The sequence below is a fragment of the Watersipora subatra genome, chromosome 2 (assembly GCF_963576615.1).
Source record: "Watersipora subatra chromosome 2, tzWatSuba1.1, whole genome shotgun sequence".
Classification (NCBI taxonomy): domain Eukaryota; kingdom Metazoa; phylum Bryozoa; class Gymnolaemata; order Cheilostomatida; family Watersiporidae; genus Watersipora; species Watersipora subatra.
The window spans coordinates 23624690-23641042 of NC_088709.1; the positions used below are offsets into that span (position 1 = coordinate 23624690).

General features: G+C 33.2%; 1 protein-coding gene across 3 annotated transcripts in view; it reads right to left on the reverse strand.

Moving 5' to 3' along the window:
• LOC137386920 (GPI inositol-deacylase-like) overlaps positions 1 to 5899 on the reverse strand; it is an 80636-nt gene extending 74737 nt beyond the window's left edge. For 2 of the 3 annotated variants that reach the window (XR_010977851.1, XM_068073144.1), the window contains exon 1: positions 5782 to 5899. Coding sequence is in view for 1 of the 3 variants with exons in the window: in XM_068073144.1 (XP_067929245.1) it covers positions 5782 to 5814 (33 nt within the window). In the remaining 2 variants the exon portion in view is untranslated. Of the gene's footprint in view, positions 1 to 642; positions 694 to 5781 lie in introns of those variants that run through there. The other variant, XM_068073145.1, reaches the window with a different exon arrangement.
• Positions 5900 to 16353: the final 10454 nt, after the last annotated feature.

Here is a 16353-nt window from a genome sequence, read left to right on the forward strand (position 1 = left end):
ACAAAACTATGCGCAAAACTAAATATGTGTAAATAATTGGCAAAAATTAAATTATTAAAGTAATGGTAAGTAAAAATAGCATTATTTTAAATTAACATGCTTTTAAGTATGCTTGGTTTTTTCAATTCCTAGAGGTAATTTTATTTAGAACGATTTCGAGAAATTTTGAACACCATGTTTTAGAATCTACCTTGCATATTGAAACAAACAAACATGTGCTTAAATTTTATATCAGATGTTTGAAAGATATGTATGTAGAACAGTAGAAGCGATTATAAGTATGTGATGGAGTAACTCACAACACACTTATCTAACAACAAACCAAATATTTCCTATTTTGACCTAATTCTAGTTATCAAATTTAACATAAAATGCAGTAAAATACAAAATATTTGATTACTGAATTTAGCTATATGTTACTAATAACGACCAAAATCAAAGATATAAAAACCGACCAGACAGCCTCTTCACTCATTCTCAAAAAGCATCATATGGAATAAAAGGCATTCAGCAGTTTAATGATAAATTTAGGAGACAGTCAATGAAACTTTAGCTATCTTTAAAAAAAATTGTGACGCATATGGATATATGTATCGCAAAGAAATTACATAACAACTAATAAATATACCATAGAAAATGAACCTGTTAAATTGCATTGGTGCCAAAGATGAGGGCTGGAAGATATGGCTTTAACTTCGGATTTCAATTCTCTCAGAGCTTTGAACAAAAAACATACTAGTATGACGACAGGATAATTGTGACAACAAACATACTAGTATGACGACAGGATAATTGTGACAAAAAACATACTAGTATGACGACAGGATAATTGTGACAACAAACATACTAGTATGACGACAGGATAATTGTGACAAAAAACATACTAGTATGACGACAGGATAATTGTGACAACAAACATACTAGTATGACGACAGGATAATTGTGACAAAAAACATACTAGTATGACGACAGGATAATTGTGACAACAAACATACTAGTATGACGACAGGATAATTGTGACAAAAAACATACTAGTATGACGACAGGATAATTGTGACAACAAACATACTAGTATGACGACAGGATAATTGTGACAAAAAACATACTAGTATGACGACAGGATAATTGTGACAAAAAACATACTAGTATGACGACAGGATAATTGTGACAAAAAACATACTAGTATGACGACAGGATAATTGTGACAACAAACATACTAGTATGACGACAGGATAATTGTGACAACAAACATACTAGTATGACGACAGGATAATTGTGACAAAAAACATACTAGTATGACGACAGGATAATTGTGACAACAAACATACTAGTATGACGACAGGATAATTGTGACAACAAACATACTAGTATGACGACAGGATAATTGTGACAAAAAACATACTAGTATGACGACAGGATAATTGTGACAAAAAACATACTAGTATGACGACAGGATAATTGTGACAACAAACATACTAGTATGACGACAGGATAATTGTGACAAAAAACATACTAGTATGACGACAGGATAATTGTGACAACAAACATACTAGTATGACGACAGGATAATTGTGACAACAAACATACTAGTATGACGACAGGATAATTGTGACAAAAAACATACTAGTATGACGACAGGATAATTGTGACAACAAACATACTAGTATGACGACAGGATAATTGTGACAAAAAACATACTAGTATGACGACAGGATAATTGTGACAAAAAACATACTAGTATGACGACAGGATAATTGTGACAACAAACATACTAGTATGACGACAGGATAATTGTGACAACAAACATAGTCAGCAAAATATTCAAAAAAAAGTATACTACTCGCGAAGGTGATTGAAAGAACACACACACACACACATTGAAACTGTCTCTCTCATCTAGAGTCAGGCAACAAAGTTGAACGCTTACAAGTGAGAGGCATCAAAATCAGACTGGTTGGAAAAGCCAGCATCGCAATAGAGGTGCATCGCATCAGTGAGACAAATTTTTTGCTTGGAGCAGTGTTTGCGATATCTGTTGGAGACTACATACACTGAAACATGCTCACTCATCAAGCGCAAGAGCACAATCTTGAGTGCTTGATAGTGCAGGACATTAGAATGGTCGGGAGTGCCGATTTTGTAACAGATATACAGGATGTTCAACATATGAGCAAAGAGTTGAGCAAACAGAAAAATTATAACCGATGAGCTTACATCAAACGAAAAGCTGAAGAGAATATTCTCAGACTCAGTGTTCAGAGTCGGACAGGGTATCACCATACAGGCAAGATATAGTGAAAAGACATTATCAGTTGATAAGATAATTAACTCACATATGGCAAAGCTGTTGGTTGAAACTGAGACAACAGTGAATAATTTGCCTTTCAGTTCTAGCCAAAAGACATGTTAGACATCAAATGAGCCCACTAAAATTCTGAAGGGTACAGGAGGGAACAATATACTAAGTGTGGGAGAACTGGGAATGGTTATAATTTTATTGGAAGACAATTAATAGGACAAAAGGACAAGCTTCATGCTTTAATAAACATTTTTAGTGTCATATCACAAAATTTCAAAGGTCTACTGTAGGCAGGCCAACCACATGAAATACAGAATTGCACTTGTCCCTATAATTAGACATGTAAAAAACCATGAATATCTCTTCATCTTAGAGTAGTGTGTAATGGTTCATTGAACAAATTTCTCAAGCTCATTTACAGTTTGTTGTTCCTATCTGTGTTAGTAGTAAACAAAAGTAAATTATATACATGTACCATTGTATATATTCAAAATATTGCTAAGATTAGGAATATTGCATTGAATAATGCATAAGAAGCACTCTAATCGGATTAGATGCAGTTTTAAAAACTATATTAATAAAATGATTGGAGTACATATACCCAGGTTTCATGAGATGATTTCCTGTTTTTAGAATCAATAAATGCAAATTCTTTGTTTCCAAAATCTCGTTTGTAGGCATTGCTAAAGACATTGTCTTGCATAATACTAGAAACAAACAGGCTATTTAACAATAAAGTGTGCAGTATGTGCAGATCAATGTGTGGTGTGTGAGTAGACTCAGTGAGCAGCAAGGCTTTGTCATTCTATACCTGCACAAACAAGGAAAATCGAACTCTGCAATAGCCAAGGAAGTTAAATGCTCAAAGACTAGTATAAGTACAACTCTCAAATGATATAAGGACACAGGGTCGGTGAAATAAGAAAAGGAGTAGGCGTAAATGAGCAAGATCTGTGCAAGATGATCAAAAGTTAATTGAAGCACGATTGACAAATCGGCAGCTAAACAGCACAAAGCTGACAAAACTGGTAAGAATCAACTAAAGTTGATGCTTCTACATCAACTTTGAAAAAGCTGATAGCTAGTGGTTGGCGTAGTAGGAAAGATCTCAAGAAGTTGTTGCTGACAGAAGCACAGTTCAAGAAGAATCTGTTGGACTCGACCACATCTTGAATGGAACACAACAGTGGGAAAGGGTTATATTTAGTGACGAATCAACATTCCCAATACAAAGTCAAAGTAACGCTACACAGTATCAATTATGTGTGAAGAAGACCTGGTGAAGAGTTCTGTCGATACTGTCTCTTGCCTACAATTAAGCGTACCACATCTGCAACGATATGGGGCAGTATGTCTGCTGAATGTGTGGGCCGCATGACAGTCATTGATGGCACGATGAATGCAGACAAATAAATCAAAGTTCTAGAAAATAAACTGCCACCAAGCATCAAGGTCCTTGGAATGCTTGGAGTCCTTGGTGCTTTGCCTTGTGTTTAGTTTTTTCCATTACATCGGTTACAAGTTGTTACCATCTCCTCAGATGTTTCCAACATTGTACCAAGAGACTTGCATCAATTTTTTCCTCTGTTCCATCCTTCCGAGGCCAAAATTTCTCTGTCTTATCTGGGTTAATCAGCAGACTTCTCATCTTTAGCATATCAGAGATTTTTTCCTTGATGTTTTTTATGCTGTGGTTGCTATTTATTCCCATCCAACAAATATTGCCTGCACATGGGAAGAGAATAGGTACACCTGTTCATTCCAATTTCGAATAGCAGTAATTCCCAAGATGTTTTGGTAGTTCTGATTGATTCTCAACTCCCTCAAGCTATGTCATTCATTCTTTTTTCATTGCATTTTTCAGATATAGGGTAAAAAAGATAGGTGACAAACAGTCCCTTGAGGTATGCCTAAATTGGTTCCAAATTTTTTTTGAATGGTGTTTTCGATCTTGACTGCTAGTTTTACGTCTTGTATCAGATTTTTATCATGTGCAGCGCAATTCTATGAAGTAAACATTTGAGGTGCAAACAAAGAGTTCCAACAAAAATTACTTCCATATCATTGTTTCACCATTGACTTACATCAATCTTTTGGGGTCTTTCACTGCAAAATGTAGATTATGGCTAGTATAAAAATATTGAGTGTCAGATAGATGACCTTTGTCCACAGTGCAAACCATAACCAATAACATGAGTATGAAAGGTTATTGAAGTGTTTGTGCAGAGTTGGATCAACATTCAATGATGGGAAGTGTGAATATGAACTGTGTAAGATGACATTTTAGGTCATGTAAAACTGCTGCTAGCATGAAAGAAACATTAAATCAGTGCAGATTCATCACCCAATTGCTCTGCAGCAGCCTTTTTGACATCCATGTAATTCACGGATCGCATTTTAAGCTACGAGAAGTGTTCGATGGAAATTTGTTATAGACCGTATTGAATGACTCTTCATAGACTACTATCTGTCTTCAAACATATATTTAAGGTGTATGAAAGCTTTACACATGTTTGTTTATAAAAATCAACACCCAATAACTGTTCACTAAATTACATACAATTAATCAATGTAGTTGGTGAGATTCACTCAGTTACATGCTCAGATTGCGCACATTTTTGAGCAAGACAAAGGAGCTTCAGATGAAGATTTGAAATTTTACAGAGGCTTTTGGGTGGTTAAACACCTTAATTGCCCAATACACATCTTTCACTTAGGCCTACATGATGGACTTCTCCAGGTTACATATGTATTACAAAATAGCTTGCCGAATTTTGAATTTTAGGACAAAGATATATGGCATTACGGTGGAATGTAATAAAAATTGTTGACCAAAAATGCTACAAGCATACAGATTTAAAGAGTGAGTCGTCGAAATTGATCGGCTAGCTCGAGTGAGATGAAAAACAGATAGATTTGAGGAGAATTTTATATCATCAACACTACCAGTTTGAAGATCTTACCAAATGTTATGTACCTGTCATATTATTGTTTGACGTATGAGAGCTCATCGTCATGCTAACACTACCAACCCTTGTATTGTCAACATATGTCGAAAGAACAAATAGTAGTATTGTACGTACAATACATGTAAGAACATATATATTATTACTTTATTGGCAAAAATTTCATTTCAAATATAAAGGTTTTTTTCAAATTATGCCATACAACAATAATAAAACATAATAGAGCAACAGTTGGCTTTAAAATCGACTAAATAGTTTGACAAATAGTGTTTAAAATACCTTGCTCTGGTAAGAGAACGGATATTAGGTGGAAGATTGTTAAAACAGCTGGATATGATATTTTAACTGTATATCATAATTTATAGCATGCAATAGTAACCCCATGACATCAGTGACTATGCAATTAGACAATCAACAAACAGTAAGGAATGAACAGATTAAACAATTCATGACGTCTGTTGCAGAGGACAATTTGGCATTAGCATAGTTTTTTTAACTCAGAATCACGTAACTTACCACATATTCGGGCATCTCAAACATATAAGTCATTTCACATTTGTTAGGCTCTATATTTTCCGTTAGCTCATATATGCCAGCTAGGAAAAGCAAAAATATTAAAAGCAGACACGCGATCTTTAACAGGCTGGACGCCGCCATCTTTATGTATAAAACGCTGTTTCGCATTTATTTCAGTTTTTTAATTATTTCAACAATAAATTAATTTTTGTAAAAACAAACTAAATCAAAAGTATTTTTTTTAAATAATTAGCTGTTTGTTTAGTTATATTTCTCCATGCGTATCTGGATAAGCCTACACAAGGAGCGCCACAGCAGACTATCGGCAGATGTATTAGCTCCTTGTCGTCAATATTCCCAGGGGGTTCTCACTCTTCTATTCATCCCCAAGGGCTATTCTGAGATGTTATAAGATGCACCCTTTTCACTAACTTACACATTATTAAAAAAACTACCCCTTATCACTTCATCACCACAGACTAATTGCCTCTTTTTTGTTCATGAATATCCCTTTCCACTTTGTGGAAAGGGGTATTCATGGGGTATTCATGTACCAAGCTAAAAAAACAGGTAAAAACATACCCTTTTTATGAAAACCTTCTAGAGTGTCAGGCCACCAAAAACAACTCTAAAACCGGCTTTTTCCGTCAAGCCCTTGGGGATGAAAGCTGAGAGTGAACTCCCTGGGTCAATATTATCCTGTAAGAATACGTCTAAATAATGTTCTGATAATGTATGTGAGTTAGAGATCTGAGCTAAGATAATTTTACACTATTAATCACATTTCTATATTTTAATTCTGCATAAACTAATTATTGGTTAGTGCTTAGTGCTTACATCAAACTTTAAGCAACATTTAAAATCCCCAGCTTAGAATTTATCAAGATAGGCCTTTCTACTTAGCGTTCATTTCTTAATGTACGTATTTGAAGAAAATTTTATGAGTTTTTACATTTGTGCTAATTACCAAGCTTTATTGGAAGCTCGTTGATTCTGTTGCAAACGGACTAAGTAAGTGATACCAAAATTGTTAATTTTAATACTGATCATAACAACGTAGATTCAGACAACGTTCTTACTATTTTGTTTAAGAAAATTTTTATCCACATCTAGAGCTCACCTGTCTGCTCTCATAATTTTCATAAATAGTTTCACCTGTAATGATTTCTGAGTTAACAGTATCAGTGATCAGTGTGATAGCGCTCACGCAACTGTAATATCAAGAAATTGTAGACAGACTTTGGCGGTCATATCATGATATTAATTCTGTTGCCATGACTTTGTCATGTGGGTGAAAATACACATTCCGCTCTGCGTTATGGCCCAATGTCATTTTATGCTTGCTCTCACAGCTCTTATTAGTAAGTTTAGCCATAACCTACAGAAAACCTAATGTGAATGCCATAAGGTTTTCTGTAGGTCTTTGTCAAATGGGAGACACACTCAAACTCCTGTGGAATAGCCATACAACAGTTCATCAACTCGATCTGAATCATGCTTAAGGCCTAAGGGAGTCTTGGTTCTTCGGACCCTCTTGAATCAGCCTGAATCAGGGAAAAGTAAGCCCCTCTTCTTCCTGTATTGCAAAGAATTGGAGGAGGAGGGGTCTACCTTAATTTGTGCACAGCATAAGTAATCAGTGAAAGGCCTAATGAACAAAAGTCGTTCCCTATGTCTGATTAAGTCGGCTCAAAACTATAATCCCCTGAGTAAAAACGTCAGATTGTTCACTCATACAAAACATTCATTTCATAAAATAAGGATCAGCTGGTTAAGTTGGCGTCTTTGAATCTTTTTAGCTTTTGTAACTTATAGTTGCCTCACAAATGAAAGTTTTAAAGTGTTAAGAGCCTAATCTATTGGTTCACTACCGGTACATTTATGAAAAGTTGTTGAGATCATTAATATCCCTATTTCAAAAGTCTGTCGTCTGATATATAACCGATATAACTTCTTTGGCCACTTGATTATACTATCCAAAACCAAATCACCAAATTGCATACCGGTATAATGCAAATTGTTAATAATGCAATTTTTTACTTGTATCATCTTAATCTCCATTATCATGCAACTGTGTGCAAATATAAAAAAAGCATAACAAATAAATCTAGCATTTTTTAATTGTTTATCGCTTCAAACTATTTGTAATTGCAAATCTTAAAAGTTTATTTTTAAATAAATAAGTAAAACAAACATTTAAATAACAATTTAAACAAACAATTTAAACAAATCATACCAAATCTAAATGTCTTGAGATTAAACAACTTCACTTGTATCTGCTGAAAACAAAGGCTCCTTTACTCTCCAGAGAAACAGAGTTTATGTAAACTTAATTTACTGTATGCGACTTTATGTGAATCTAATTGAACTAGAATGTTTCAAGCGTATCTTGCATACATAGAATGAAGTTCTGCATAAAGGAAAATTGTTGGTATTATGGAAATAAATTCTAGTGACTAAAAAACAAAAGGTGTCTCACGGGTCGATCTGATCTGGTGTTAGATGAATCTTGGCAGTCAAAGCCAAAAAGCTCTACCCCCCAAACAGCTTTGCTTATGTTTCATTTAGTTCAGTCAGACAAGGCTAAATTTAAATGTGATTGAATAATATATGACTACCAGGTACAATTGTCTCTTTATTGTTTTTTTATTGTTTTTATTTTTCCCTTTTTTTCTTATGTTGCTTATTCACTAAAAAAAGGATTGAGCAAAGGTAAAATAGTGGTTAGCAAGAATTATGCGACTGTCTTGGGATAAAATTACATTAGATGATTTTTTATTTGCTAAAGCAAGTTTTTTTACTGTTCCCTGGCCATTGTTTATTTACTGGAAATTTTGTATGATTCAAGATTAATTTCACAGCACACAGTAAGCTTTAGTGCAAACATGATCTTTTTAGAAACGTTTGTTTGGCTGTTATGTAGTCACATACTTAACGCACAGACTCTGTAAACCTTATATAAAGCCTAACTGTAGCCAACAAGTTCAACACCCTAAATTCAAATGACTCATTAGCTAAAGTGATAAAAACAAGATCGAAATTGTCTAACCTTCTATGTACATGTATATATACATGTACATAGGTATATATATATATATATATATATATATATATATATATATATATATACATACAAAGTCATACATACATATATGTATAATTACATGCATGTATCGTACATGTATCGTATGTACATACATAATGCACATGTATGTACATACACATACGTACATGTATGTATGTACGTGTATGTACGTGTATGTATGTACAACTTTATTGGCATGCATAATCTTTGACAAAATGATGTTTTTCGTTACATGCCAAAAGAAAGAAAAAAATATGAAAAGACAGAAGTCAGGAATTATTGAGTTAGTTGAACTGAGTTGAGTTGTTTTAAAAGTTGGTAATCTAATAGTATTGCCACGGGTGGCTACAAGTTGTAAATGTCTAACATCTCAGTTGATGCTTTTTGCACTTCATTTACGAAATAAGTTAAAGGACCACGTGAAAAAGATATGGCAGCCTATAATACGTATGTGTATTCTTGTGCAGTATAATGTCTCTGAGTTAATACTAATTTATCTATCACAAAAACAGGTTTTTAGAGAAAGGGAGTTAATCTCACAGAACTTAATAGGAGTCTATCAAGTGTGCTATTGGATGGAAAGCTAAACTTCGATGGCTATAGCTTTTATTACCATAAGGGTGTGTAAGACTGTCTAGACACAGTTCTGGTAAAATATTCTGGTTTTTTTGTATAAATAATGGTAGCATTTTAGTTTCCTATAAAGTACTTATTTTAAGGAAAATATGTACCTATTTGGCTGCCTTTTTTTACAGACTTTTGCACAGTAAGGTTAAAATTCATGCAAGATTTGAGCGATTGTATGCTATCAATGTGAATAGTTAACAAACAATCAAAATAATTTTCTTCAACGAGCTGAGTGATAGTTTTACTCAATTGTCAGTTTTAGTCAATCAGTTTTATAAGCAAATACCCAGAACAAGTTGCTGCCAAGGAGTATGAAACCATGGCATAATTGAGCTTACTGATGTTGTGTTCCAAGTATATTGCTCGTAAATTAAACTAATGACTAGATGTATGCATTCATATATAGGTAGGCAGATAGGTAGGTAGGTAAGTAAGTAGTGAGCTAGATAGATAGATAGATAGATAGATAGATAGATAGATAGATAGATAGATAGATAGATAGATGGATAGATAGATAGATAGATCTGTATATAGGTAGATAGATAGATAGACAGACAGATAGATAGATAGGTAAATAGGTAGATAAATTGGTAAATAGATAGGTGGAGAGATAGATATGTAGGTATGTAGGTAGGTATGTAGATAGATAGGTAGATAGATATATGGGTAGCTAGATAGGTAAGTAGATAGATAGGTAAATTGATAGATAAATAAGTAGATGGATGTGGCAAAGTGCTGGTGTTTGGTATAATGTCTAGTATATTTTCTGGGGAACTAGGAATGTAATGGATGGTCAGATGTAATAGACTGCCAGTACATCCACTGCAGCACCCTAGCTGTGTCATTGACCTGCTTTAGAATCCACTTATAATGGGTGAGGCTATTACAAAATTATTTTGCTTGGTATAAACAACTAAATTTTGCGATGAGTTTTTCATCTTTTGATAATCACATTTGCAGTGTCATATTACAAAATTTCATAGGTTTTCTGTAGACTGGCATACCATACAAAGAGGAGAAATGCCCGTTTTCCATAAGTAGAGAGGTGAACAAACCACGAATATCTCTTCACCACATATAGCCAGCACCAATGTATTTAGTCAAATATGCATAAGCGATGGAACATAATACGACCATGGAATTGTTTAGTCGAGAACTGCATTGAAATTACGAAGCAATCTGCATGTAGTTACTAGAAAAGTAGCAATACGTTGCTTCAATACAATCGTAATACTTAGTTTTATTTTTGTGCATAATACAAACATCAATATAGAACCAAGGAAATAGTGACTAGATGCAGTTAGCCTTTTTGTGAATTACTCAAGGCTTATTGTATACCAATATCAAGATGTGAACTTATTCAGTTTTAGTTAGCCTCTATACAAAGCGCAATCCCGAATATTTACTTAAAGCAGCAAACTTAACATATAATAATATTGGAAGTCTTAGTAAACATTTTCTACCACCAACTTACAGAAAAACTAGCTGCTAGTTATAGTGTCTATAACTGTATTGTATGCAAATACATTGCAAGGCAATTGAATTCTGTGATAAATAGTGCATCCAGCTCTTAATCCTGAGCCACGCCAGCTGTTATACATTTAAGACTTCGTTTTTTGCCAATTTCACTAGATATTTATCGATGTTTAGAAAAGCAGGATCTAGCAAACAGTGTGCCCGTATGGTCAACTTCTTTGATTCTAATCTGAATCTAAGTTTTCACAAAGGAGTCCTGATCGTATCTATGTGATCTCATGAATTCCTGTGAGTCAAGTTTCACATCTTCAAAACAGAAAACTCTGTTAACCCTAAATGAAAGAAGCTTATCAAAGCATTGTGTATTTGTATAAAACTGATTTGATGTGAGCTGAGAGCACCCATGGCCTAGTGGTCTAGAACGCCCGGTCCGCCAACAACAGCCTGAAGTTCAATTCCAAAGAAAGGCCGCTGGTGGTGACAGATGACATCCAATTTTGAATTGCTCTTTGCAACTAGGCATGTCTCCAGTTGTCGAGGTTCCTTTGTCACTAAACTCGAACATGTCCAGCCAAGATCCCATCACTCTTAAAACATGCACAGCTCTGGCTCACAGTAAGCCAGAGCACACGCCATACTCCATCATGAAAAGATTTCTCAAACACTGTTCACAAAACACTTAATGAAGTTTTCTTTCTTTTTCTACATAATGTTGAACGTTGTGAAAGACATGGCAAGGTACTGCCTTTTTGATTAACGAAATTCATCTTGGTTACCATCCTTATTGGCCACTTTGATAACTGTAAGTGTTTAACTAGTAAGTAAATTGTGGACAGTTCAGTATCGTTACAGCGAGGATATAGTGTTTGGCTATATATTTAAAATGATTTGAATCTTCATTTTCGAATGTGGTTTATCCAGTAATAACACATTTCAATAAAAGATTAAACCAACAAAAAAGAAATAAGTGTACTATTCCCTCTACCAGATATTACATGGCTCTGGCATGGTTGTTGTAGTTCTTACAGACGTTTTAAATAACCTCTTCTGATAGATTTTGTTGTTTGCTTGAAAGTTTAGGAGTTTTCTAGCATAGTAATGACCAAGTTTTTGAGCTGCCTTTGAGAATACCTTCTTAGTTCAAGTGTTCTTAGTTCAAGTGTTCAAGTTTTTAGTTCAAGTTTTTAAGTGTTTACCAGCTTTGCGTGTTGCATAAAAAATGTTAACTCACATATCATATCAACCATTTACCTCACACTAGAACGTGCAAACTGCTGTTGGTTCACACAATATGACAAAAATATTGGCATGCAAATTCTCTCTTTAGTCTTTAAGACAGTTTTCTTGCCCTTATTTGTTCATAACCACAATTGAAAGCACAAGTTTCTAACAGCAAAAGTCTAGTAAAAATAGCAATGATTAACTGTGATAAAAATCATGCTAAAACGAATCAATATCCTAAGGATTCCTGTAAAAATAGCCATAAGTCATTCAAACAGCTTTATAGTTTGAAAGTAGAAGTAGTTGAAGTTTGAAGTAGAAAAGTTTTAAGAGTTGCATACACTTTGTAAGATTTCTAATTACTGGCTTTGCTCACTTGTGTCTGTAAGTGTCCATGTAATCACTCTTTTCATTTATTAAGTATATCGTTAATTGAGTAATACATTTTGTGTCATTTTAGTCATGGTAATGGGAGTTTTTTAGTTTTTTTTAAATTGTAGGCTAAAGTGCTTTTGAAGTTTTTGTTTTTATTTTATTTAGAGGAAATAAAGTAGCTAGAAATACCATTGCCAATAAAGAAATATATATATATATATATATATATATATATATATATATATATATATATATATATATATATATATATATATATATATATAAAAATATCTACGCTCTCACTCTCATTCTAAGCTCAGGGCACACAGCTGGCAAGTTCCTATGCAGATAGTATTGTGAGATATCTAAGCCATGTATACATTTCATTTATTTGGCTTAAAATTTATGCTGTGTCGTCTTTTAACTGCTTAGTGTCCTGGAGTATGGGTCTGAGGTGAACTCGAAGTAGTTCAGCCGATGATTAGTAAAAACTGGTATAGTATGGTGCTAAGCTCCGATCAGGCATGATAAAAGGACGCTCAATGATATTGACATGCGCGCTATCTTTTGGTGTGGTTGGACACAAATTCATGTATCCTTCTTTAATTATAATTTTAATTACCTTGACCGCTTTACATCTGTAATTTTATGAGCTTCTTCGTCAAGAGTGCAAATAACCTTTGCTTCAGGGCAACGACCCACATTACTACAGAAACAATTGGTTTAACTAAATGAAAGTTCTTTTAGTTGCGAGATCAACATAGCTTTTTGTAATGATTAGTACCCTGGCAGTCCAATGTACTGTAAGAAATCGTTAGGTGTAATAACTATGTGCACAAATATTCCAAACTGTTCAAAAAGTGGTGAATTGGTGAAGTTGGTATAGTGTGGGTCTAGCAAACCGAAAGTTATGAGTTGGAATCCTGTTGAAACCATATTTTTTCCTATCATCTAACCCTGGCTTCGAACAGACATGGCCCTTATTATAGTAAATATAGGCTAAATGACCAGCTCTTATCATGTAGGTTGATATAAATACAGTCAATTACTAATAAATTAAAACGTAATGATTGTTAAAAAACAATATATGTAAAAATATTTTAATAAGAAAATCACGGATAATTATGACTATATGACTGAACTAGAAGTTTGCTCTAAATAATTGGGTAATACTATAGTTTTGTTTCAAACGTTAAGAAAAGTATACTATAGCGAGGAGAGCTGATAGTTGTGAGACAATATAATCTAGTTGTAGGATGTAAAACTGGCATCATCAAGCACTCACTAATCAACATGTTCTATTTTATATAATGCTCATTCACTGATCTTTACTATAATAATAGCTGTGTTTGTCTGTCTGAACTCATGGTTGGCAGTTGGGAAAAAAGATTACATCATTTAGGATTTGAACCCACCACATTCAACCTCATACACCAACACTCTAACACCTTCACCAATTAACCACCTTCTTCTACCTAAAAATACTTGTGCAAATAGTTAATCTCTGTGCTTTATCTGCACACCCGATGATCTCTTATAGTACACTAGACTGTTAGGTTACTGGTGACAATAATAATCTAACCTGACTTTTGGTAGTATGAGAAATAAATCTCGGGTTTCAGAAACTTTCAGTATTCTGGTCATTTATACTTTTAAAGCAATTTACTTGCTGACAGAGTAACTTTGGGATACTAAGTTCTGTGGTGTCCATGCAAGGCTGCTCTAGTCTGCCCTTCTTTAGATATGCATTTAACGATTAGCGAATCACTAACAACTAAGACATATTTTGTAAGAGGACACCAAGTGCCCTATGTTTCCATATGCTATTTTTATGCTGTACAGTATGGCTATTGATTTTCAGTTAGTTATAGATATCTCGATGAAGCGTTTGAAAATTTTGTGCATTTTTACTTTGTCAAATAGATCTATATATCTTTTAAAACCTTCTACTTCCTGGCAAATTCTACTTATATAAGAACTTTTTAAACCAATGAAAACTTGGAACAAGAAGCCAAAGATCTAAACTAGCAATATATACTAAACTTGAATGCCCTTCCATTGAATTTATTCTTTTGATCAGCTGTTTACCAACAATTAATCAAAATTGTTAGGCTCTGGGTTGACTGTTTATTACAATGATGCCCAAAACAAGGTTATTAAAAGTATTTTCTAAATACAATTCGGTTAAGATTGAAAACTGTTTATCAGTGCCACTCCTTTGTTACCCTTGCGTGTATCATATGTAAAAAGTTTTTAATAAGCAGTCTTGTGGATTATGTTGCGAAAACTACCAGTTATGAGTACAGCTAATGCATCCTCCTTAACCAAAGCCGAACTAAGAAATTCAAAAACCTTTCTAATCTGTGCAAAAGAACTTATAACTGGGTCAGTAATTAGGAAACCTGTTAAATTATGAACCTGATTTATATTAATAACAATATATAATATATTGTATATAATCTTTCTAAAACAATAGTTTTTAACCTTGTTGAATGCACTGAACCCCCAATTTAATATATGCTTTCATCGAACCATTCTCTGTTGAAAAACAAAATATGATTTTTACTTATTCACGACAAGTAGGCCTATATGTTTTACTGGTACATTAAATGAACTGTGCATTAACATAACTGTGTTCACAAAACAGAACCAATACAATACATAAACTCACAACAAATTAAATATCGCTTCATAACAACATCACTCTATATTATATATTATGTATTGTATTATTAGGATGTATTATTAATATATTATATATTAATATATATATATAATTAATATATATATATATATATATTATTGATGAGAAATTTCATAACTTAGAAAATTTAGAAATTTAGTTTCTCTCAGAAAATTCATCTTCGGAGAGAACTTGTAAATAAATCTATAAAAGGCTGAAGTTTGGTTTTGGTGAAAATTTGCTGCATATTAGCTCTCTAAAATGCGTTTGGTTGGATTTCAATAGATCTAAATATTTCTGAACATATATCCATATACATATAATTATGCTAGCTGAATGCTCGGCATTTCCCAGGTAATAAAAAAGTCTTTGCACAGAAAACTTCTTTTTATTCAACATATAACAACAATTGCCATTCCAACTTTCAAACTTCATATCATGAGAAAAGTGTTTTGTGCAGTTAAAATAAATTAGGAGAAAAAATAAAACAACTGTAAAGGTTTTCAATCTTTTTCAAACTACTGTAACTTTCAAACTTCATATCATAAAAAAGTGTTTTGTTGAAATCAATTAAGAGAAAAAATAAAACAACTGTAAAGTTGTTTAAAAAGAAATATGAAACAATTAGCAAGTGAAGCTAAATAAGATCTGTTTTGCTATGATTACAATAAAAAATTATTTGGTTTACATCTATATGATTTTAATTCAATTTAGTATTGACATGGTAAATTGAAAATATAGAATAGAATGGTATAGTAACCCATGGTAATTATCTATTGCAAACACCTCCTGGTAAAAATCATCAAAATTTTATATACGTGCTGTACACATTAGAAATTAGTAACAAAACAATATCTTAACCTTAGTAACTATAATTACCTACAGTAACTTTAGTGTATATAGTGTATTTAATGGTTATGATCTGCAAAAAAATGCAATGTTACAATTTATTACATGCAGTAAATACCATGGGGAGTACTTACTTTCAATACAGACGTATAACATAAACGTTGAGTTTAACTTAAATAGATTTAGCTTATTAAGCACATACTTAAAGCTAAGATTTTTTACGCATTATACTAAATTAAATTTCAACTTTGTCATA